General features: G+C 41.6%; 1 protein-coding gene across 2 annotated transcripts in view; it reads left to right on the top strand.

The window, feature by feature from the left end:
- The window catches only part of ADAMTS2 (ADAM metallopeptidase with thrombospondin type 1 motif 2), a 204,743-nt gene that overhangs the window by 121,451 nt on the left and 58,286 nt on the right, over positions 1–25,006 (top strand). For both annotated transcript variants that reach the window (XM_081851374.1, XM_081851375.1), the window contains exons 4-5: positions 13,255–13,454; positions 22,495–22,578. In XM_081851374.1, the coding sequence (XP_081707500.1) occupies positions 13,255–13,454; positions 22,495–22,578 (284 nt within the window). The remainder of the gene's footprint in view (positions 1–13,254; positions 13,455–22,494; positions 22,579–25,006) is intronic.

Here is a 25,006-nt window from a genome sequence, read left to right as displayed (position 1 = left end):
AATATAATGAAAAATTCATATTCATAGCTGCAGGGCTATGTTGTGGGATAATTTATATGCCTAACGTGGTTTTTCCACAGTCACGATTTCAGGAGCCAGACAAGAAACAAGTGTCTTATGATTCCCCATACCTTCTGGAGAAGATTGTGGGGGTGGACACAGGCAACTCCCGCCCTCCTGCCCTCCCGCTTCATTCACAGAAGCCTCTGGGTGGTCAAAGGACATTAACATATAGAAATTATTACCTTATTTCTTCTTCTTCTTGCTCAGGTCGACTCTATAGACTTACAACTGCATAAGAAATAGCTCTCTTTATCTTCTTTTTTACTCCCAAGACCAGAGACACTGACCTCAGGTCACATCCACACCATGCCTTTAAAGCACATGACTTCCCCAAGAGAATCCTAGGAACTGTAGTTTTTCCGCTCACAGAATGGCAGTACTCAGCACACTTAACAAACTACATTTCCCAGGATTCCTTGGGGAAAGTGGTGTGCTTTAAATGTGTGGTGTATATGCAGACTGAGGCAGAAAGAATGATAAGCAAGAGCCCAGCATCATGTTCAGTAAATAGCAAGCTGGTCTGCATTTTGAATGAGGAACAAGGCACACTTATGCTAGGATGTGAACGTGCTGAGCAGTTTTGACAGTTCTGCATATTGCATAATGGACAGTAATTTGGAAAATGGCGGGACAGCTTTTGTAGATAATTGCCCCAAACATGTAATGTCACTTTTTAGCAAGGCAGAAATATTCAAGGAAAATGAATAAATGCCTTATTCTGTCTCACCTTGGACAAATGCTGGGTTTGCTATAGGCACTGAAGCCTTGGTTTGTGGGTGTGTTTGGAATTCGCTTCTTATAAGGCTGAAGAATATCTACCATTCTTAAAAACACATTGTAACATCTTGCATGAAGAATCTAATAATATTAATAAAAATAAAAAACCCTGACAGCCTTGTTGGCTTTCCTGGCAGGCTATGGACTTTTGGCTCTTTCTGTTTGGCCAACACAGGCAATACTCCACTATTCTGTGATGGTTTGGGATTTCAAACTGCAGACCAGTTTGTTCCCTGGCACTTGAGACGTTTCAAAGTCTTGTTTTCTTTCCCTTCTTATAATTTACAGTGACCGAAATCCAGATGTTCCCTCATTCCTGCTCATGTTCAAACGGTTGACAGGATTTTAGCTTGTTTTCTTTCTGGTTCAGCACCACCGGCACCAGGCCACACAGTCTTGGAGAGATTAGGCCTTTGGAGCCTGAAGCAAAGTTGTTACTTGCATTGACTGCCATTGTTAGTATAAACTGTAGTGTTGTAGGAAGGAAGTCTTAATGCTGAGGGAGCCAGCACAGAACTTGAGTGGGAAAGCAAGATTAAAAGGCAGGGATAGAACTTATTTGAATTGAAAACATTATTCCTGGAACTCAGTGGCCTCAGATCTTTTTCTTGAGAGCAGCACTTGCCCTCTCTCAAGCCTTTCTCTTGCATAATACTTTAAGGGCCGCTGCCTAATAAAGAGCTTGAAAGGTCAACATCTCAGACTCCAACAGGCTGTGTGATGTGAGCATATATTTGCTTTCCATTCCCATTCTCCAACAGACACATCCCCTGTGCTATGGGAGAGATGGAGACTGATGAGAGCTTCTGTGGAGTCGTGGCTGGAGTGTCAGACCAGGGTTCAAGTCTCCACTTGGACATGAAGCTCACTATGTGACTTTGGGCCAGTCACCAAATCTCAGCCTAACCCACATAATAATAATAATAATAATAATAATAATAATAATAATAATAATAATTTATTTATACTCGCCCATCTGGCTGGGCTTCCCCAGCCACTCTGGGCGGCTTCCAACAAAATATTAAAATACCGGAATACATCAAACATTAAAAGCTTGCCTAAAAAGGGCTGCCTTCAGATGTCTTCTAAAAGTCTGGTAGTTGTTGTTCTCTTAGACATCTGGTGGGCGGGCGTTCCAGGGGCAGGTGCCACTACTGAGAAGGCCCTCTGCCTGGTTCCCTGCAACTTGGCTTCTTGCAGTGAGGGAACCGCCAGAAGGCTCTCGGCACTGGACCTCCGTGTCCAGGTAGAACGATGGGGGTGGAGATGCTCCTTCAGATATACTGGACCGAGGCCGTTTAGGGCCTTAAAGGTCAGCACCAACACTTTGAATTGTGCTCGGAAATGTACTGGGAGCCAATGTAGTTCTTTCAAGACCAGTGTTATGTGGTCTCGGTGACCGGTCCCAGTCACCAGTCTAGCTGCCACATTCTTGATTAGTTGTAGTTTCCTGAGGCAGGCCTCACAAATAACCCAGAGATGCATTTTAAATAAAAGGACACATTCTACTCATGTAAAAACATGCTGATTCCTGGACCGTCCGCTGGCCAGATTTAGAAAGCGATTGGGACAGATCCTGTCCCCGGGCCTTAGTCTGAGTACCCATGTTATTGTGCTTTCCCTGAGAATGGCTAGGATGACAGATCTGTGGATGCTGTGCTTTCTCTCTATTCCAGCAACAGCATCACTGGTTGAGCCTTCCTTTTGCAAGCTTGGCACAGGAATCTCTGCTTGTGCAATAGGGCCCCGCTCAAAATGCTAAGAAGGTAATTCTCTGCTGGCCACAGGATGAGCTGCTATGTAAACCATTCCACCCCCTACCCCGACCAATGCAGGGAGAATCACTACACTATGGGCTTCCCTGGCCCTGTTTAAAGATTAATGTGGTAGTAGAAATATAGCCTTGTGACACCTAAAAAGGTAACAGATTTATTATAGCATAAGCTTTTGAGGACTAAAAACCATTACAGCATGGTTGGCAGATTGTGTGCACATGTGTAATGCAACTAAATACCACAATGCAATACAATATGATATTATATGCATGTATATGTATATATATAAAAGGGACACGGGTGGCACTGTGGGTTAACCCACAGAGCCTAGGACTTGCCGATCAGAAGGTCGGCGATTTGAATCGCTATGACGGGGTGAGCTCCCTTTGCTCGGTCCCTGCTCCTGCCAACCTAGCAGTCAAAGTGCAAGTAGATAAATAGGTACTGCTCCGGTGGGAAGGTAAACGGTGTTTCCGTGCGCTGCTCTGGTTCACCAGAAGCGGCTTAGTCATGCTGGCCACATGACCCGGAAGCTGTACGCTGGCTCCCTTGGCCAATAAAGCGAGATGAGCGCTGCAACCCCAGAGTCGGTCACGACTAGACCTAATGGTCAGGGGTCCCTTTACACACACACACACACACACACACACACACACACACACACACAATATTTAGTGATAACACAATTTTCCTAGGTAAGCTTTGCCAATTTCAGACATATAATGAGAGGCAAATCACTGTTCTAAAATGAATTAAGTCTGCTAGTTCTAGAAATCTCATGCTGGTGTATTCTGCTGAAGGTTATTATTAAAAAAACACACAGTTAAATGTGACTTTCAGCTCAGTAGCAGGGTGTCCTGGGAGACTGAAATACTGTCACAATTGTATCTGAAAGTTGGCATATTTTGGTCTATTTATATTCTTTTTTGTGTTTCCCTTTTATATATCAGCACATTTGATTCTATTCATTTAGGTCTTAATTAAGGTCATGGATTTATCTCCAGTTATGTGTGTTGAAGTACCTTAGCATATCTAGGATTGTAGGTTGGATCCTGAGAAGAGTGAGCAGAATGATACTTTCCTGGTTCCTCTCCAATACAGCCTCCATGTGCTCCCGCAAAGCCCCTCTTAAGACCCTCTAGAATAGTGTGGGTGGGGCTGCAGGAAAAGTGGACAATTGTAAGAATTTGACACATGTTTTGCACAAACAGAAAGACCATTCCAATCATACAAGACTCCTTTGGATCCAAGGCAGTAATCACCGCTATTACAAATGGTCATTATTCTTACCTTTTAGGTGTTTTAGCTTTCCATAGAAAGCATAGGGGCTATTCAGGTGTTCAATAAACATACATATAGGAGAGATGGAATCATACATTATGCCCATGCTCCCAGTCTCTGTGCATTCTCTTGAAAGCCTGCTTGTGGTTCAAACCACAATGACAGTGCAATTCTTTGCACACTTACTTGGGATTAAGCTGAATTGAACATAATGCCAGTTACTTCCAACATGTATAGGACTGGACTGCAAATCTTAGTTTAAAGGTGACACAAGATCCTTCCCATTTTTTGCTGCTACAGTCTAGTATGGCTCCCTCTGTGGGATTGTTGAGTTAGATGATGAGTAGTGTTTTTGTAATAAAGCATTCAAAGAAGGAAGAAAGTAAAATGATTGACAGGTTCAATAAAAACTCCATCAGCCTCCCATGCTGCAGAAGTCCTATGCACTGTCTTGCAGGGTGATCATAATACATTCTGTGGGACCTGTGAGGGTTTCTGACACATATTAACCAGAAAGGCTTTATTGATTTTAACTGTTCTGTCTCTCTTTTTATTGCAGAATGTATCAATAATAATAATAATAATAAAGTATAGCACATGCTGTGTTTGCACGGCTTGCTCAAAACCAAAGTGCTCCAACATTGATTCAGCTTTGGAAAGTGGCTCACACCCAATATTTGGGTACAGTAGATCTGTGCTTTGAATTAATTGGTGTAATTAATTGATTAAATGTTTCTGAGCAATTGAAATTCTCCTATAATTAACTGGTGGTGGCCTTCCTGCCTGTGACCCTAGAAATATATGCATCTCTGAGTCTTGAGATACAGAGCTGGAAGAAAAGGGTCTATAATCTTAGCTAGTTGCTTTCTCCTCATCCTCAGGCTCTGCCCAAGGCCAGGGAAGGAGGCCAAGCACAGGACCCAAAATAGTGAATTCATAACTGGACTTGTTAAGCTGCATGTGGTCAGCCAGCTCCACATATGGCTGAGAAGAGAGTGCCTGGCTGTGCTTGCTTCTATAAGAACATAAGAAGCTACCTTATATTGAGTCAGACCATTGATCCATCTATCTTAGTGTTGTCTACACTGACAGGCAGAGTTGAAGGCAGGAATTTCCCCCACCCTGATCTGGAGGTGCCAAGGTTGTGTAAAATAGCTACATTCACCTTTAAAGGCAAACTGAATTGAATTCTCCCCCCCCCCCATCCCTTGTGGGTGCTGTCACTTACTGACTTGCTGGTATGTTCTGGGCTTATTCCTTGATGCTCCCATTTTATCCTTCAGGGGCATGGCCAAACTTGGCCCTCCAGCTGTTTTGGGATTACAACTCCCATCATCCCTAGCTAACAGGACCAGTGGTCAGGGATGATGGGAACTGTAGTCCCAAAACAGCTGGACGGCCAAGTTTGGCCATGCCTGCAAGTTCAAGCTGTAGCATTCCAAGCTGAGTGGTCTTTTTAGCATTTTTCAATATCGAATTACCAGCTCAACGATACAGCAATCTAGATTTCCTAAACATGTTATTTTGTTAAAAAGCAGCATTAGTGTTAATTGTAAGGAAAACATTTGTAAGATTTTGGGTTAGTGGTATTTTGAAGTGCTTAAACTGCATAAATTTAAGCAATGTGTTGATGTTTGGGAGGCGTAATAAGAGAGGTAGTGATTTTATGCATAGCTGGTGAAATGAAGGTGATATGTGAGATGACCAGTGAAAAGTAAACTTTCAATTACATAGCTAATTTTTTGAAGGACGGCAGAAAAAAAATATGATGTGACCTAATTGGAAGTTTGTGATGGCACTATAAAAAGGGGGAAATTGAGGTGCACATTTGTGTGAGAGAGAGTGATTTGGCAAAATGATAACCACAGGAAAAAGAACGGAACCCAAGCAAGTCCTGTTTGGATTTGGAGCTTTTTAGCTTCGAAAAAACGCAAGCAGGGGAGCATGATAGAGGTGCATAAGATCATGCATTGTATGGGGAAGGTGGATAGCTGTTCTTCTTCTTCTTCCAAAATACTAGAACCCTCCAGTCAAGCTGAGTGTTGGAAGACTGAGGGTAGACAAAAGGAAATACCCCTTCACCCATTGCATAGGCAAACTGTGAAATTCCCGCACACAAGATGTAATGTTGGCCATCAAATTGGACAGCTGTAAAGGGGGATTAGACTTATCAGTGACTGTGTAGTGCCTCCAGCACCCGAGGTAGTGTGATATGTATCTGAATAGCAGTTGCTGAGAATCACATTTGGGGAGAGTGCTGTTGTACTCAGGTCCTTCTTTGGGGCTCCCCATAGGCACCTTGTTGGCCACTGTGGAAACAGAATGGCAGACCAGGTGGATCTTTGGCCTGATCCAGCAGGGCTTTTCTTTTCTTTTTTACTTTCTTAATACTGTTTTTCCAAGCCTGGTCTGAACCTTTTCTTATTCAGATGGTGTTTTGTTCATCTGCCACCTTCCCATTTCTCGCCCCCCTCCTTTTCTTTCTGCTCTTCAATGCTTATTCCACATGGTTCACGTATCAAGACATTATTTACCCCTTTCTTGTTTCTATGACACACTCACATAATATGTGCTGCATTATGAAAGCCTCACTTCTCAGCTGTTGCCCTGAGGTCCGGATCAGTGTCACACCCACACAGCACAAGAGAACAAAGCCATATTTATATCCATCTGGCTTCAAAAGCTCCAAATATCCCTGGTTTGCTTTGGACGTCTTTAGGTTTTGGGGTTTTTTTGCATAAAAGGTTTTGGCAACATTTGGTACTCTCCATCTTAACTCTTTGCAAAATATGACATTTTAATAACAATTTTGTTTAAATGCAACCATTCCCCTTACTTGCTTTTTTAGCTAACTAGGGACAATAAGGTGAGGTGCACATGGTGGATAAAGTATACCTGGGAACCGCAAACGAAGTGTGGCTCCCTGACATGTGTCCCCACATATTTTCAATTTTTTGGAGATACCCCCTGCACTTTGAGATCTAATGCTACAAACATACTTGTGGTGAGCTAAGCATCAGTAATAAGTTCAATATTTTTCAGCCTGTTTTGGAGTGCTGGCGGGATGAAAGGAGATACAAAATTCACTTGCCGCTCTTGTGTTTCTCCAGCTGCCTTTGCGGAGCTGGTGTTGGCAGCAGAGCTGATCTTGACCACATCGCGCAGCTCTTGGCAGCTACTAGGTGACAGCCACCATTTTGTTTTGTCCATAGTGACCCTGTGAATGACACTATGGGAGGCCATTTCATTGCTCACAGGGGCAACAGAGAGGAACAAAATGGTGGCTACTGAGAGGGGGTCAGTGTGGCCAGAGTTAAGTTCATTCCTCACTTTGAAATTTCCTCTGAGAAATCACTGAAGCCCCACACATTTTGGGGCCCACAAATGGGGCAGAAAAAAGTGGGAGCTTTCTTTTTAGCTCTGTGGGTGTCAACAGATATAGCATAATGTATGAATGAAATTTAAAGAATGAGTAATGTTAATAATTAGTCATGGTTCTATCATACATTTCAAATTACTTTTAAATGAAATTTTGTATCTATAGACATAATATTGGTGAACGGTTTCATCTTCTAACACTTCACCAAACCTTTCCTCTTCAAGGTATTATTAATCTTTTGAAATACAAATAAAACATAAATAATGGTTGAGTAACTTCCATGTCTCAAGTACAAGGTAACCTAAATACATAAATAAATCTAATAATATAAACAATTTGTATTCAAAAACAGTTGTCCCCCAAAAAGCTACCGTATGTTTAATAAGCTTTCTTGTAGCATTTTTTCCCATAAAGTAGATTTTTTTCCTGTTATTTTTTTTATTGAAGGATTTTTAAAATTGCTTACTTGTTTTACAAGTAATGAATTGTAGTTTCTCTTTTTTCTGAAAAATGAATGCTTCACAGATAAAAGGCTTAATGTTTCACATTAGCCTGTTGTAATTCAAGTCTTGTTCTGAGCCTTGGCATTTCATTCTCCTTAAATTGCAAATGAGATTGTTAGGGATGTCACTCAGAATGCCAAAGGGTCACCTATCACCATCATTAAATGTGCTAATTCCCTGTAATTTAATAATGTTTTTTGGAGAATGGACTAAGCATTCAAGTGTCTCATTGGCAGAGGTTAATGAAAATAGTCCTGAACATGTTCACCTTATGAAAACGATACAAAAACTGGATTCGCAAAAACACACACAATCCTTTTGAATAATAAGATGAGAATGGCAATAAATTCATAGTTTGTGTAGAATCTGATGGAGGATGTGGGAAATCCCACTTTTATGCTATTTTCACTTAATTATATGTTTCTACTTCCATGATGAGTAATTCTCCACTGTGCAAGGTAGCTAATTATTTCAAATACTACTGTGATTCCAGGTAAAATTAAGTATTAATTTTATGGAAGGATGAGAGTATAAAGCAAATTCCATATGCATTCCTATTTTAATTGTTATGTTTCGATTATAATGAAACCCGTTTTGACTTTAAATGAGAGGTGATGGGGTGGGGCTTTGGAAAACTGCATTCCCACTTATCCTATTTGCCGTCACCACATGCTCGTGTGATCCTTGGTGCCATTCATGTACTCTGCTGCTGGTGTACACTATTTTTCTTTAATGCAAGTTCATTCTTGAGCTCTAAAGATTCCATAGTAATGGCAGGAAGCATTCTTACATCCTCTACAGATCTTCCCCTGCTACAGCACGGAAAGTCTGCATTCAGGTCCTGCTGCTCTTGCCAGCGCCCAATGAGTATGCACAATAGAACATGGCCAAAGTTCTCTCATGGCAACAGTGTTAGCAGCCAAACTACATCTCAGGGACGTTTCTCCAGTATTATCGATCTTTTCTCATTGAAGAACTATAACATTCACTAAACCACAATGTGAAACACCATTATCGTAGGTTGCTGGCCTGATGAAATCTTGCTTTTTCATGTTGTGATTTAAAAACAAACAAACAATTAATAAAAGGGAGATAAAAGGAACCAGGTATTGTTTGTGAGTTAAACTTACAGACACAATCCATTTTGGAATTGTGGATCAATTGTGGACCTACATTAGCTCCCAATACGTTTCCGAACACAATTCAAAGTGTTGGTGCTGACCTTTAAAGCCCTAAACTGCATCGGTCCAGTATACCTGAAGGAGTGTCTCCATCCCCATCGTTCTACCCGGACACTGAGGTCCAGCTCTGAGGGCCTTCAGGTGGTTCCCTCGCTGTGAGAAGCCAAGTTACAGGGAACCAGGCAGAGGGCCTTCTCGGTAGTGGAGCCCGCCCTGTAGAACGCCCTCCCAGCAGATGTCAAAGCAATAAACAACTATATGACATTTAGAAGACATCTGAAGGCAGCCCTGTTTAGGGAAGTTTTTAATGTTTGAAGTTTTAATGCATTTTTAATATTCTGTTGGGAGCCACCCAGAGTGGCTAGGGAAACCCAGCCAGATGGGTGGGGTATAAATTATTATTATTATTATTTAACAGAGGGTGCTGCTTTATACCAGGATGCAGAGCGATCTGCTGTGTTGGAGGGGCTTTGCATGGAGCAGAACTGCCCATTGCTGGGTGAGCACATGCACAAAAAGCAGGTGGAAGCTTCCACCCATGGCATCCCTGCTGGTGACTGCCTGCAAAAACCTCTGAAATTTGAGGGTGGGCAGCTTGAGCATCACAGGCTCCTTCACTGTCCCTGCTACCATCCTATGACAGCAACTCTTTGCTGTGACAGCCTGGGAGCTAATGCAACAAACGGATGTTTTCCCTGTAGCACCATCACCCTGGTAGTGCTGGCTGCATTGCTCTGCCAAGTCCCACAGCCAGGATTGCAGTCTTAGGCCGCTGTCCATCCATCCCAATATTTTTCAGACATTATCTGAGTGGCAACATCTCTCCAAGGTCCCAGGTAGAGGTTTTTCACATCCATAGAAACTGGAATGTTGTGCAGGAAAAGCAGTGCTATGTACGTCATTAACACCCAAACACATCTTTTCAGTCATTCTTTTATCCTTATTTTCTGAATCAGGCCTGAATATGGTAGCATTTTGTCCTGACATGATTACAGTAAGTCCACAATTTACATGGGGGTTACTTTCTGGGGATCTCACCTAAAGTCAAAATTGGGCATTCAGGAAAAAAGGCTTTGACAGTCCCACCCACCATTGCACCCAATGTGTTTTGACTATACAATTTTGACTTTAGGTGAGATCCCCAGAAAGTAACCCCCACGTAGAATGCCCACCCACTTTTTAGTTTTATTTTATTTTAGGGAGAAGTTCATAAATCTGAATGTTCACAAGTTAAATGTGCGTAAGTTGTCGGCTTACTGTATGTATGTATGTATGTATGTATGTATAATGTTTAGCCCAGTAGGCTTTCACCTCACAGCACCTCACTTGCAGCTCAGTTTGGCTTCCGGGATTTGTCCAATTTTCTTATGCATGATATGCAGCATAAGGTTCCAAGTGCAACCTGTACTGTGAAAAGAGGATTTATGAATTATGAAGAGGCTTACGTGGCTTAGAGGGAAATGCAGCTAGCAAGATAAAAGACAAGTAGAGGACATTTAGATACAAAAAAGGTGAGGAGGAATGACGGAGCAAAATTATAATTAGCAGGGAAGAGAGTGGAATTAGACATGTGCAGACAATGACTAGCAGGCTAGTGGTTATTGCTGTGTAGCCGGGCGGGGCGGGGAATGAAATCTGCAGTTGGGCTGTATTAAAGGGGGAATGCAAATGATGGGTTTTGACCATGGCTTCCCACCAAGCAGCAGGGAAGCCATTTTAAGCAGAGAACCAAACAGGAATTGAGAACCTTTCCCCTGCCCCTTTCCGCCCACCCAAACCCATCCCAAGTGGGTTCATCTCTGACCTTGGAGCCTGCAGCTGAGTTTTAAGAATCATGCACCTACAGATCGGGCGTCACAATCCTTTAGAAAACTTTGTTCTTTTAGGATGTGCTGTGTGTTCATTTTATCTACAAAATAAATAAACAAACCCCAATGTCATTAGTCTTAAGTCATTCCTCAACAAATGGACCAGCAAAACTTCTGTGAGTTTTGTCCTCTGCCCAATGCCTCTTTCCACAAGTCCCTCTATTCTCAAAAAACACTCATCCTTTCACATGTTTTCAGGGGAAGGTTATTTAAAATAGAGCTTTACTGCTGAAGACAGTGTGGGCAAGCTGTTGGGTATATCTAATGTAGATTTTAGATATTGGCCACTACATAGCAGCAAAGGAATCCTCAGGACCAGTAATCAGAACTTCCTTCATATATTTTATCTTGCGGTCAAAGGATTAAAAAATTGCATAGATTAATTTATTAATAGTTTTCATGTTACTAATTGTAGAGTTCATCTTTTTATGGCTTTTGCAAAAAAAAAAAAATGATTTTAAAATCGCATAATAGAATGAATACAAATCAAGTTTATAAGCATTTGTAACAATCATTTAGCAAGGTATCTGCATAAAATCATTTGCTTCTGTTAGACAAAATATAAAATCTCATTTTAACGAACTTTGGAATTGAAGCCCTCATCGTATCAGTTATTATCTTGGTTATTTGAATTTTTTATATTTCATGCTTGCATGATCAAAAGAATTATTGGACTTACATATTTTGAGTCTTACTCTTTAGTGCTTCTTTCCTCCCAATTCTTGATTTGGCTGGGATAACTTTTACGGCTGTGCGGCCATCACCTGTTTCTAATCATTCATATCTCCAGAACATCAATATTCACATCACTAGAATATCAAGAGGTAGAGGAAAGTATACGCAAAAATGTGTGATCACCTTTGCTTATTTTCATATTGATATTGTAGTTATGTGAATTATCCCACAAAATCCCTATAATGCCGATTGCATTTTCTTAGTCATGCCATTCATCTCCTCCCTCCCCGTATTCCTCACATCTGTCAATAAGCTGATTTTAGAACAACACAGAGATGGCACTGCATTTGTTAGTATAATGGCTCATATATATTTCCAATTCCTAGTATTCTGCAAGTCTCACTGATACAATAGTCTGTCTGGGTCTGGGTCTATGTGTACATAGACAGGGCAGTATCCATTGAAGTTGCCCCTTTCATGAAGGGATATCAGGCATCCTTCATCTGTTCTGGCGTTTTATTTATTTCTTTAAATATCTATAGCCTGCATTTTTGATTAACAACACAGGTCCTGTACAACATGGGGCAGATTCAGGGTGGGGGGAGGGGCGAAGAGAAGTGGTAAGTTCCTCGCACAAACAGGATGTCTTCAGTGGATACAGCAAACAGTGTATGAAATAAATAAAAAAATCTATATTTGTATACAGTAATACCTCGGTTTTCAAACATTATGTGTTCCGGAAGACTGTTTGAGTTCAGAAATGATCGGAAACCGAGGCGCAGACAGTCACAAAAACAAATTGGTTGCAAGAGAGCACCTGAGATTAGCTGAACACCGATTGATTGCACGTGGAAGCCGCATGGCATGTTCAACTTCTGAGGCGTGTTCGAAAACCAAAGCATTTACTTCTGGGTTTACGGCGTTTGTAAACCGAAATGTTTGTCAACAGAGACATTCAAAAACCGAGGTACCACTGTATATGTACATGCGTAAAGGAAACCTATAAAGAAGTCATGCTCAAATATACACTTTTGATATTGATATCAATTATGCAGATTCAGATTCATGCTGATGCAGTGAAAGAACTCTGCATGTAACCATGTTGCCTTGTCACAAAAAATATTTGTAGTATTATAAAGATGAAGAAGCACAAATACCACTGAGGAACTCTGGCTGCATCCAACAGATGTCCATTTTAAGATTTCATATCTATATCTATGTCATCTATATCTATCTAATTTACTTACTCACCCATCCTGGAGATTACATTGTCATTAGGGCAATTGTTCAGGTGAAAATTTGACCCCACACCATACTTCTAATCCATAAACGTTTTGGACGCCTCTGTTTACCGGATTTGAGATCTTACATCAAATTCTCGTCTCACCTTAGCTGAATAAATCCAGGTTTATCCAATGGAACTTTAACAAAATTGTCCCAAACTTACACGGTGTGATTGCACCTTGCATGCAATTAACATGCGTGATTTCAACCTTACGTGACTGAAATTCTGCAAATTAATTGCGGGCAAGATGGAGAGCTTAAAAAAACTCTGCCTTGCTTGGAAAGTGAGGATGCTCACACGGGGACAGTTCCAAGGGTGCTACCTCAAGAAAGTAACCCCCATTCAAGATGTGATCGTACTGTAAGAGAGGAACTATAATGGGAATTTCTCGTCTTTATGATTAAAAATAATAATTGAGAAATAAAATGTGGCACTTTTAAAAATTAACAGCTTTTCATTTCTTTCAGCGGCTGATCTAAGCAATCTAGACAGTATGGTGAACCTCTTGCAAGATGAAATTAGCACCTCCAGGAGGAGGAGGAGATATCCAAGGCATGCGACGGATGACGATTACAACATTGAAGTGCTTCTAGGTGTTGATGACTCTGTTGTACAATTCCATGGGAAAGAACACGTTCAGAAGTATCTTCTGACGCTGATGAACATAGTGAGTAATTTACTAATGTTTAAGAACAGGTCTTGCATGTAGCTATTGCTGTCTCTCATCAAAATAAATACTTCAAGCTAGGGAGCCCTTATTCCTAGGAAGGGACGTGGATTCACTGGAAAAATTCAATCAAGGACTGCAGTGGATGGTGGGCGGAGCCTGAAGCATTGGAGGGTGGAGCCAGAGGAAAAAGTGGGTGGGATGTGCAGCCACATCACCTTCCTCTCACTTTTTCCCCCTCTCTCTATCTGGCAACCAAACTCTGTGGTGTATGAGAAACTGGGGCCAGATGAAACAGGCTGAGGGCCCCTGATTTCCCACCCCTGCTTTAAGTGTACAGTGTAGCAGTGTAGCTATTCACTATTTTTATGAGAATTTCTCTCATGCAAAAATTTGTACCAAATAATTTTGACTGATTTAACAGTGTTGCCAAATAGTATTTGTTAGGAGTGGAAATGGTATTTTACATTTGACTACTACATTTTGTATGTGTCTGTACTGTTATTTATTCAGGCTGCAACCCTATTATGCACTTACATAGGAGAAATTTTCACGGGACTCAGTTACTTCTGAGCAAACATGCATACAGATAGGTTGCTAGTGTGTTTGCACTTCTTAGGCTATAGCTTGGTAATTAGCTGTGGAAATTATCTTGTAAGAGTGCAGGCATTTTAAGCCGATTGCCCCTTGACATTCTTCTTTGCTCACAGAGCTCTCATGTCACCATTTACTTCAATGGAACAAGCTGCTTTGCTTGCATAGAGAAGTGTGAGATCGGAAGGACACCTGCACCTTAGGCCAGGAAAATTGGTTCAGGCCAGTTTGTATCAGAATTTGATCCCTCACAGTCTACCCCAACCAAATTAGAACTTGTTTGCCATTGATGGTGGTTCAGTTAGCTAGAGTGTGGTGCTGATTATGCCAAGATCGTGGGTTTGATCCCCATATGGGCCAGCTGCATATTCCTGCTTTGGGGGGGGGGAGGGGGTTGGACTAGATGACCCTCGAGGTCTCTTCCAACTCTACAATTCTCTGATTCCATGCTTCTAAACAAGCAATCTCATTCATGCTACATTGTTATTATTAAAACCAAGCAGGTAGTTGACAGAAACGTATTTAGCTGATGAGGCTTAGGATGGACTCAAATATGTGGCTACAACACTGAATCTATTGAGACTGAATGGGACTATGTATATGAGAGAATGACTCTGCGTGTCTACACAGCAGGGATGGAACATAAAACAAGATCAGAAGGCAAAGAGAGAAACCACAGGAGGGAAATAGGAGCAATGAGGTTATGGAGAGGCGCATCTGTAACTCTTTATGGGTTGCCACCTGCTCCATCATTTATTTCGTAAAATTGTTTTTTTCCATCAGTTAACAATAGAACCACTATCTTTCATTCTCAAATAAAGAACTGAGTATTGCCTGTTCACGCTCTGAATTTAATTCCCCACCCCACCCCACTGTGTAGAAAATACACCACTGTGTATTGCTTTGCCTGGATTAATCTGTCAAAGCTCCAGTTGCTGTGGTCAATTCCCTATTGTTCTGACTGCAATAAGACAGCCTTAAGCCAGTCTCTCACTCCGTACATGAGAAACATTCCTCCTCAATTTGCTATCAAGGTACGGTGGGTACTGATCTATCTAATCCGTTGACTGACAAATCCTGGAGTCAGAGTGACAGACAGAGGCAACATATTTTGCACCTTTATAATTTGCCTTTGTATTTGACTACAGTTGATTTGATTTGATGTTTGTATTCTATTTTTCCAATGACAAATGTTGAGCTCAAAGCAACTCACAATAACAGCAGCTTTAAAAATTTAGAAATGTTACAATTGCTATAATGATGTCAAAAACACAGGAGCATATAAAGAAAAAAAATGCAACCCCAAATTCATTAAACAGTTCATATAAGCTCATAGTGATGCAAAAACTCTGAAATGGCTGCTGAGCACCAGCCCTGTACCAGTTGAAATACACTCTTTGGGAAGAGTGCAGCTGCAGGACATTGCCAGACAGCAAGAGCTTTTGCCGCCTTTAGTCTTGACTTCAAAATGCTGGGATGAAATTTAGGGAGGCATCTTTGATAATGTCCTTGGAAATACCTGAATTCATTTCTTAGAAATGGAGAGAGCTGGCAAGGCAGTAAAGGTCAGCATATTCATACATGTGACCTGGTGGACATAATGCAAACATATCCCAATAATTCAAGGTTAAAAAGTCAATATCAGTCAATTATGTAGGGAGGGATTTATTTTTGTCCGTGGCTTAAAATAAAGTGTGCAGATGAAACAGATGGTTTTCTACATTTTCAAGTCAAAGGAAAGCAGAGCAACCTAGCAGTTATGTGGCAAACACACAAAAACAGATTTTGAAATGGAACCTTTTTATTTTTCATGTCACAAATCTATTTTAAGAGATACAGTGATTGTAAGGAAATTATAGGATTTGTAGCTCTGAAATATATTTATTCTGCTTGTCACTGAGCTTTCCAGCATAATCCATTGAGGAAAATGTAGAGGAAATGTTAAGAAACTGTATATATTGAAATATGGTAGAGAGGGCCTGAGACCCACCTGCCCCAGTGACAATGGCTCCCAAGCTTGACCTCATCAACAGGCCAGTATCATTGCCCCAAAGAGCCTCGTGGGCTCTCAACCCTGTTCAGCCCAAGTGGAGATATCAGAGAGGTGACAGGGGACCAGATTGTAGTCCATAGGGCTGCCCCTTTAAGGATTTCCATTTCCTAGTAAGGAGGTGAGACCTAAATGGAGTAGGCTGGCTGAATTACAGTATATTTATTATAAAAAACACAATTCTTTATGTACTACCGGTAATTGTCTTTTTTATAATATTTTATTATTATTTTTCCAGTAATTATTCAATATTACCACAGTTTTGCTAATTATACATATTTCAATTAATATAAAAATAATTCCAGTTATTTCCAAATTTATGCAATTTACCGGTAATCAAAGTGGTTTCCTGCGCCCCTTGATCACTGTTTTTTCCCCAGTTCTTCTATTGTTGGGTTCATATATTTTATTAACATCTAATTATATTTCAATTGGTATATTAATCATTAAGATAACAGCTGCATTTTTAGTGATTACTATTTGTGTTAAAACCATATCTAACTTTCCATAAGATTTCAAACAAGGTGCTCTAATTATTTTCCTTTTCTCTGTGTGTGTCAGTCTGGAAATGTCCAATTATAAAGACCTTGGCCTTTGTCTGCTGTCCAGTTCTTGAAATTCCTCCGATTGCCATTGTCTCTCAGCATAGCTGGGGTGGGGCTACGATCCTGAAGAATTCTCCGAATACCTCATTAGCTCCCTCCTACTGTGCTCTCATCGTGCTTGGTGTTTCCGGACAACAACACACTCCAATCTTTCTCACTACTCAGTCAACATCTAGAAATGTCCGTAGCCCGAGAAAGAGGGATCCACCTTCCGCCACAGGGGATCTTGGAGTACTTTCATTTTAATGAATCACCATCAAAGTCTCCATGCCTCCCTCATCCACAGCTCCAAATTCTTTTCATCTTTACGACTGCATTTTGGCCAAAGTCCACTTATGTTGTATCTCTTCTATGATGTTTTTAAGGGGGGTAGAGATGGTATCTGCTCTAATTTTCCAAGATAATCCATTCAAGCATTAGAGCTCTCCCCCCATTTCTTTAAACCAAAATGTTCTTTTAATCACAAGTTTTATTAGGTACTGCAATCCAACCTCATTTGTATCTTTAAAATTTTGCGTCTGGAGAGAGTTACCAAATCATTAATAAAGAAACTCAAAGTAAACAGGAAAATGGAGGTTCCCCATCCACCGCCCCCACTGAATAGAATCTTTTTCTCAGTTCCAAACCTCAAATCAGTGCAGGTGGGTAATTCCACAGTTCTGATGACATCTTCTCTCGAAGCATGCCTGACTTTAAAGCCAATTAAAAATCCAATTAACAGGAGAACCTCTGCTTCTTAATGGCAGTGTAGGAGGGTTTTCGCCAAGCAAAGTGCTTTTACGCTCAGCACCTCCCTGCCCCCTGTGTTCTATTCTGGAGCGAAAGCCAGGTACCGAGACGGACTGCGAGTGAAGCCCGTTCTTCCCTTCCCTGTGAGGTTTTTCCAAGAATGATTTACCCTCTGTCATTCTTGTTTTTTTCTGCCTTCGATCCCCGCAATGTTGTGGGGGCTGCCTCCATTAAGGCAGATAGGAACCGGAAACCAGTACTTAACCAATTGTCAGAACAGGTCTCCTCCCTTGGATCCGTCCAGGATTCTGAATGCCCTGTCTCTGACCACTCTTGCCATCTTTCTTCTTGAGTTCCAAGTGGCTACTCACTTCCATGCTGCCAGTGCTGTGCATTATCTGTGGCTGCATTAACACTGTGTTTCATGAGTATTCAAAGGGATCTTTTGGATCTCGTCTAGAAACTTCAGCTTGCTTACCTTTGAAATGATCCAAACATTCATTGTTATATGAGACGGAGAGCACATGCTGAGGAAAGGCTCATTAGACTTCATGGCACCTCAGGCACTGTAGTGCACCTCTGGAAGCTCTGCTCCCCTCCCACCCTTGGCAAAATCTGTTAGCGAGGACTGGGCTGCCCAGTGCCATGGTGAAGAGCGCCATTTTGTCTCCATTAGTCAGGAGTTGGGAAAGCAGAAAAGAGTGTACTTGGGAACAAAATTGGGTGGAACAGTCCCTGTTCCTTGACACTGATAATCAACTACCTGTGTCACTCTGAGTTCATGTTTCTTGAGCATATTAGAAGGCTGGGGGGGGGGGAAATGTTAGGAACTGGATGTCACAGGGGCCCACAAATTCCCCTGTCACACTTGCCATGATGAGGATCTCTTTCCCCCACACTTCAACAGCTGTGGTGAGGTCCCCTTCTCCTGAGCTTGGAGCTAGAGAGTGGGGTAGCATCTCTGACTTTGCATAGCCCATGCAAGTGCTCCGAGTGCTCAGTGTGATGCCAAGGTTCTCTCACATCTTGCAGAGAGTAGAGTCACACTTGCATACCGTGAAGGGTCATGCCATGAAGGCCATCAACAACTTGAGGACCCTCTGGATTTGGAGATGGAGATGAGAAGCTAATAAATATATCATGAAACAGAGTTCCTTGCTGGCAATTTTCCCATTCAGGTTTTGCCTTTGATATGTCAGTGTGAGCTACTAGGTGTGAGAGCGATGCTTTCTCTGGATGATTTAAATGCAGCAGGTTGAAAGAGAACAGTAGGTCCCAGGTGGTACAAAGGGCAGAAATGTCACTTTTCCCTGCCTAACTGACAATTTCAAGAAAACTCATAAAGTAAATCTAAGCTCAGCTGTGGAAAAGAATCTTATGAGAGCTACACTTGAATGGTTTTTGTTTTTTTGTAAGCAGAATCATGGTTGCAAGATGGCAAGCTGCCTTATACTGAGTCAGCCCACTGGTCCATGTAGCTCAGTATTTTCTACACTGACTGGCAGCATCTCTCCAGGGTTTCAGGCAAGGGACATTTCCTGTCCTCCCTGGAGATGTCTGGAATTGAACATGAGACCTTCTTTATGCAGAGCCGATGATCTGCCACTGTACTGTGGTCCCAGTTGTGAAAGTAGCTTGAATTCTGATAGAGTAGGCTTAGGGGGTGGTGTTCTCCTGTCTCTTTTAAAATCCTAAAGCACCTTAGAGAAGAAGCCCAGTTCATGCATTCAGTAGGCAATAGCCTGGTAGGGGAAGGAGCTACACCTGCCCTGCCCTCTACCACCCAAGCAGTCTCCAGTGTGAACAGGACCTTCCACAGGACCACACCGTCAGGCAGAGGATCATGCTGCAATTAGTCCAGCAGATTCTAAGGTGGAAGGAGCCAACATGGTGCCCTGCCCTGATGAACTCCAACACTGTGTCTTCCATTGCCATGGCTGCTGGAAGCTGGAGTTCAACAACATCTGGATGGTGCCCCCTCTGCAGCCTTCACTGCTGTGGACTAAAAGCCTGATCCTTTCCCCTGCTTCAACTCGTGTGACAGGAGCAGAGACTTGTGCCACAGCTGCTGGAATAGCAGCTATTGAAGGGCCTTCCAATTCTGCCCTGTCACCCCTGTAAGTAACCGAAGCTGCAGCCTTTGCAAAAGTGTCCGGAGTCATGCAGTTCGGCTTCACCTCCCTAAGCGCTCTCCCTCTTATTTGCTTATTCATCTTTTTCGAACATGCATCCCATGATGGTGCCTTCATAGCTACCGCAATGCACTACTTCAATTCCCCAGATGATGAGATGCTATTTGTAATGCTTAGCATTGCCTGCATCTGCACGTGTCACCCATGCTTGTTATCTTGGGCTGTGCATTGGAGGTGGGCTGTTTTAAATAGCTCTTGTGGGCAATTGTCCGGACACAGGTATATGCACCAGTTTCCTAGCTGGAAAAGGAGCCCCCCTCCCCTTTTTAGAAGCTCTGCAGTTATGTGGAGAAAACAACCTGCAGCAGGCTTAAAAGCTCTTCATCAAAAAAGTTAAAGTTGGGTAATGTTCTTACCCAATTTCGGTCTCTATATGTCAGCAGTAGTGCCAGCCTCTGCCACTGTCTCACCCCCCCCCCCACCTCAGCTGTGCAACATTAGACCTTAAATGTTTATAGTGCTTTCCCTCATCCCAATTATCCCATTCCACAACCCCCCCCCAGCATACTCCTTTGGCTGCGTGGAACCCATAAAATTTATTTTTACTTGTTAATTTGTATTCCGCCTTTTCTCCAAGGATGTCAAGACAGTATAAAATGGATTCTTCTCTCTATCTTCACAGGTTAGGCTGAGAGATAGCAACTGGCCAAGGTCACCCAATGAGCTTCTTGGCCAAGAGGGGATTTGAACCCGGGTCTCCTCAGCCCTAGTCTGACATTCGAACCACTAGTGTGGAGGAATAACAAGGCAGTAGAAGACAGAATTTAGATAACTGATGAATTTTGGGTCTCCTCCCCGGTTTGTCCCCAATTTATATTCACAATGTAAGAAGTTACTGCACAGATTATTGGGTCATTGTGCTGTAAACACATGACGTGATCGTGAGACTGCAGTGTTAATGTAAGGCTGGTGAAAACTGTTTATGCACTTAGTGCAGGTTTTCAGAACATTTTTGTACTGTAGCTTGTAGGCAAAAGTTGAGAAGGCCAAAAGCTCGAGGGAGGAACTCAACAAAATATAAACCGGTCATGAAGCCAGCAGAAAGTTTGTGACCTTTCTAAAGCCAACATTACTGTCAAAGAGGAGACAAAGATCCCTCCGATGTTAAAAAGCTTGCTTTGCCAGGACATCTGTTTTGTGGAAATTCTAAAAACTTTGTTCAGAAGCAGATAACTTAGATTTTGGAACATTGGCTATAAATTTGGAACATTTACTATACGGTCATAGAAAATTTAAGGTAATCCAGCCTCTTGATACTTTATGAGCAGATTTGTATATGCAATGCCAGACTGTTTCTGTTGTACAGAGTACAATTGCTATCCAGTTTCTACCCTCTGCCTTTCCTCAAGGTGCCAATGAAAGTGGAACATAATAAGCTCTCTTAGAGTCAGTTACTCTGTCTGTCCATCTAGCCTAGTGTTCTGTACTCTGGCTGGCATCAGCTCCTTCACAGCAGTTGCCATCTGGTTGTTTGTTCCTGAAGGTGCCAGAAACCTTCAGCATGCATGTTCTAACACTGAGCTATGGTGCCATCCTATCTGGTTGGCCCTTGCGTGTGTAACCAATGGGCACATGCCGTGGCTCTTCCACTTTGGCTGGTCCCATCTTGGCCCCCTTCATTTTTTCCCCTAGCCTGTCACTCTAAGCTGCTGGGTCTGATCACAATTTAAATTTCCCACAATGCCCCTAGCAATGCATCATTCTAAGGCATTGTGGGAAATTTAAATTGTGATGAGCCCCAGCCTTTCATAGCTGCTCAGTGTGCTGTCATAGCTACCAGGTAGGCTCTTCAGCACACACTGGTAGAGAAGGAGGCCCACCAGATAACACTATGCTCCACCCTTATCCCCAAATACCATGAGCAAGGCAGTATGCACCAGCCTTAAATCAGCTTATATCTAAGCATTCTGCCCTTTACTTGCTTGTGGATCCTGCCCTTCCTCCAAGAACCCCAAATTATCTCATTTAAATCATGTGTGGAAGGTTAACCTGGGAGAGGGCAGCTGCCCACGGTCACCCAGTAAGTTTCATGGCTGCTATTCAAACCCTGGTCTCTCCAGCCCAGCACACACTTTCAGGAATGCACATTTGTTTGTGATCCAGTGCCCAGTTCAAAATTCACTGAGCTGCCATTTTTGTCTGCAACAAAAGATTCTAGTCCTTTGCTGATGTGGATTGCTGCAATGCACGAATGCGGGTCGCCTTCTTCCTGCAACCTTCTCTGTACATTATTCTTACTACTCTGATTTGGTTTGCAGACTCTAATAAAGTGTTTCATTTTTTGACGTTTGTTTCCATAGGCCCATCTGTTGTTGTCATGTATGCACTCTGCAGACTTTAGCTTGAGAAGGATATCTCTTAGTGTTCTGCTATGGCTAATAGAAGGCATAATCCTGTTTACCAGGCAGAGCAGAATGCCTTCCTTCCAACAAATCGACTTCCTTTGGTGTCATTTCTGCAGCTTGGCACACTTCAATTGCTCTGGCCAAAGCGAGAGCTTGAAATTCTACCACTTGGGCTCTCCGTTTGCAATCTTACACCCCACCCCCGCCCAAGACAATTTGATCCCTTAGTCAGCAGGCCTTCCAAAGTTGCATATCTGAAATGATATTCTTTTTAAAACCTAAAAGGATTCTTTCTTTCTTGAAAGAAAAATGTGTCTCTTAAAAACCTCTCTCCCCCCCCCCCCACCGGCATGCAGTGTTTCTTAAACTTGTCGACCACAATATCATGTTTAGCCAGTGGTGAAGGATGGTACGAGTTGTAATCCAACAACATTTGGAGACCCAAGGTTGAAGGATGCTGTTTTAGGCTATTTCAGTCCTGTTATCATATGGAATCATAATTAATGCTTTTATGTCCTCTTGCAGGTTAATGAAATCTATCACGATGAGTCCTTAGGTGCCCAAATTAATGTTGTCTTGGTGAGAATGATCATGCTGAGCCACGGGAAAGTAAGTGTAATTTTAATGATCAGTTCAAATGTCCTACAGTATTTTATTTTTTTAAACCATGTCTTGCAATTCTCTTGTGGCCTATACTGCTTGTTTTTGTGAATGAGTTTAGTAGCAAAGTAATCATATTTAATCAAACACAAGAAGGAATCTTGAGGCACTGCAAAGACTGAGAGAGAAAAGAGTGCTTCACTCATTTCGGAGAGATGCTGCCTTACTAGGGGGACTCAGCAAATTGCATTCGTATGCCCCTCAGAGAGATTTCCACTGAAATTTGTTGGGCAATTTATTTTTTATTAAAGTTCTAGCACTTTTGTGGGGGGGGGGGAGAGCAATATTTAGTCTTTATTGTGGAAGAAGATTTCGTTGACTTTTCCCCTTCATTTCTTAAAAATATATATCAAAACTATAGGGGGATTGTGTCAATGGCTTCATATAAAAGGTGAGTTTCAAGGAGGGATTGGAAGGAAGGAGGTCAGTAGCTCACAGAGTCAGATATGTAAGTAAGGAGGCCTGGAAAGATATGTTTGTGACTGATGCTGAAAACAGAGACTTGAGAAAAGCAACTGCAGGTTTCTGTTGGGACTTGGACTGAGATTAATATCACAGTCTCTGTATGCTGCTGCTGCATTCCTACATTCCTTACTTATTGTCTACATTTGTACATAATCAGATATTTTAGCAACTCAGCATACATTTCCAGAGTTCTCTCCTCCAAAGGAAGCTGAGCACTGGTTCAGATCTCATGGAGCTGCTGAGGTCTCTCAGCCATATTGCTTAATCGAATTCACCAAGAGAATGCTTATTATCACATAATCCCACCACCCAGTGGAGACTACCTGTTCTTTTGTAGAAAATCACTATGTACTGGGCAAGATTCATGGGGTAAGTATGATACAGCTAGGAGTGGGAGAAGGGAATAAATTCACCCTGAGGATGAGCACTCCTTTACTTCTGCTTTTGCATATGCAAGCAAAACTATAGAACTGTACTCAACTAAGGTCTACCCAGAATAGACCCACTGACATTAATGAACCTAAATTAGCTGAGTCTGTTAACATCATCAGGTCTACTCACTAGGACTGGCATAGGATGTAACCTGTTTCTCCAACTGAACATGCTACAGTATTATAGCATCCCTAATCTTGACCAGCTTGGATCACACAAAGGTTGATCTGAATCTCATTCAGTTCAGGGAAAGGAAAACAAAATATGAGTAAAACAACATTTATGTTACCAATGAATTATCACTGATTATCAATAAAAATAAAAATACTAAATAAGCAATCACAATACACACATCTTTGATCAGCAGCTGTCAAGAATGTATGAAAGGATATGCTACTTTTTTCCACAGTGATATATAAGATTTAAACAAAACCCTTTTTGAGTTTTTTATGAAGAAGATTGTTTTATTTCATACAATGCACCCTGTGATGTTGAGGATAGCTTGAACAGTACTGTATGTTGCATAGCAACTAGTTTCTCAATGGCTTGGAGATTTCTTAACAAACCATTTTCTTCAGTATTTGTTTCTAATATTACCTGGCACAGTAAAACAAATGCGTAAGTAAATTCAAACTCATAGCTCAGAAAAATGTAGTTACTTGAAATTTAATTGTTTTAGAAAATTGACCAAACAGGTATAGTTGTTCAAAGATCTCTATTATGCTATTTTGAAAGTTTATAGTGAATTTTAACTGAAATTGAGGCAAGCCAGATTGAATGGTTCTGTTATCCAACACCAGCTAGTACATAGCTGAATATTACAGATGGCATGATACAATATAGAATATTTTAAAATATTATTTTTAAGCCAGAGGTGGTGATAATGCATTGTTGCAACAATGTTCCATTCTTCCAAATGCTATATAAATATGATCTTCCTTATTGGTCCACAGCATTTACATAATGCATTAGTTTGAAAACATCCTGAAGTTTCAGTGGTCCCTTTTTTGCCCAGTCTTGAAGGGTTTATAGTATAATTTGTATAAATTTTATACAATACCACAATGAAATGTGGAGGGTTTGGATTGTGTGGCAAAATGCACTGGTGGTCATTGGGACAATGTCAAGATGACCTTCCAGGGTTATAGAATTGGCCACCCTTTCTCTAGCGTTAACTTCTGGCATAGCCAGCTTTAGTGATGCCTTCAGGGTTGGAGATCACGGCAAGAGCTTGGTTTCCATATCTGTTTATTCTTGTGATTTTTTAAAAAACACCTTTGATAATCCATATTGTTCATTGCAAGTTGTATGTTACCCGAAACAGAGACGAACCAAATGTTGAGAGATGATTTTTTCCTTTAGACTGTGATGCAGTTCCAAGGAAGGCAGCTGTAAGATTTCATAAAATTATTTTTAATGCAACTTTGAGTAGTTGTCTCCCCCGCCCCACAAGTTCACTGCTTCCAGCAAAATGTGTTAT

The sequence above is a fragment of the Podarcis erhardii genome, assembly GCF_964252035.2.
Source record: "Podarcis erhardii genome assembly, chromosome: 2".
Classification (NCBI taxonomy): Eukaryota; Metazoa; Chordata; class Lepidosauria; order Squamata; family Lacertidae; genus Podarcis; species Podarcis erhardii.
Note: the sequence above shows the minus strand (reverse complement) of the source record. Positions and strands in the feature narration are given on the sequence as shown.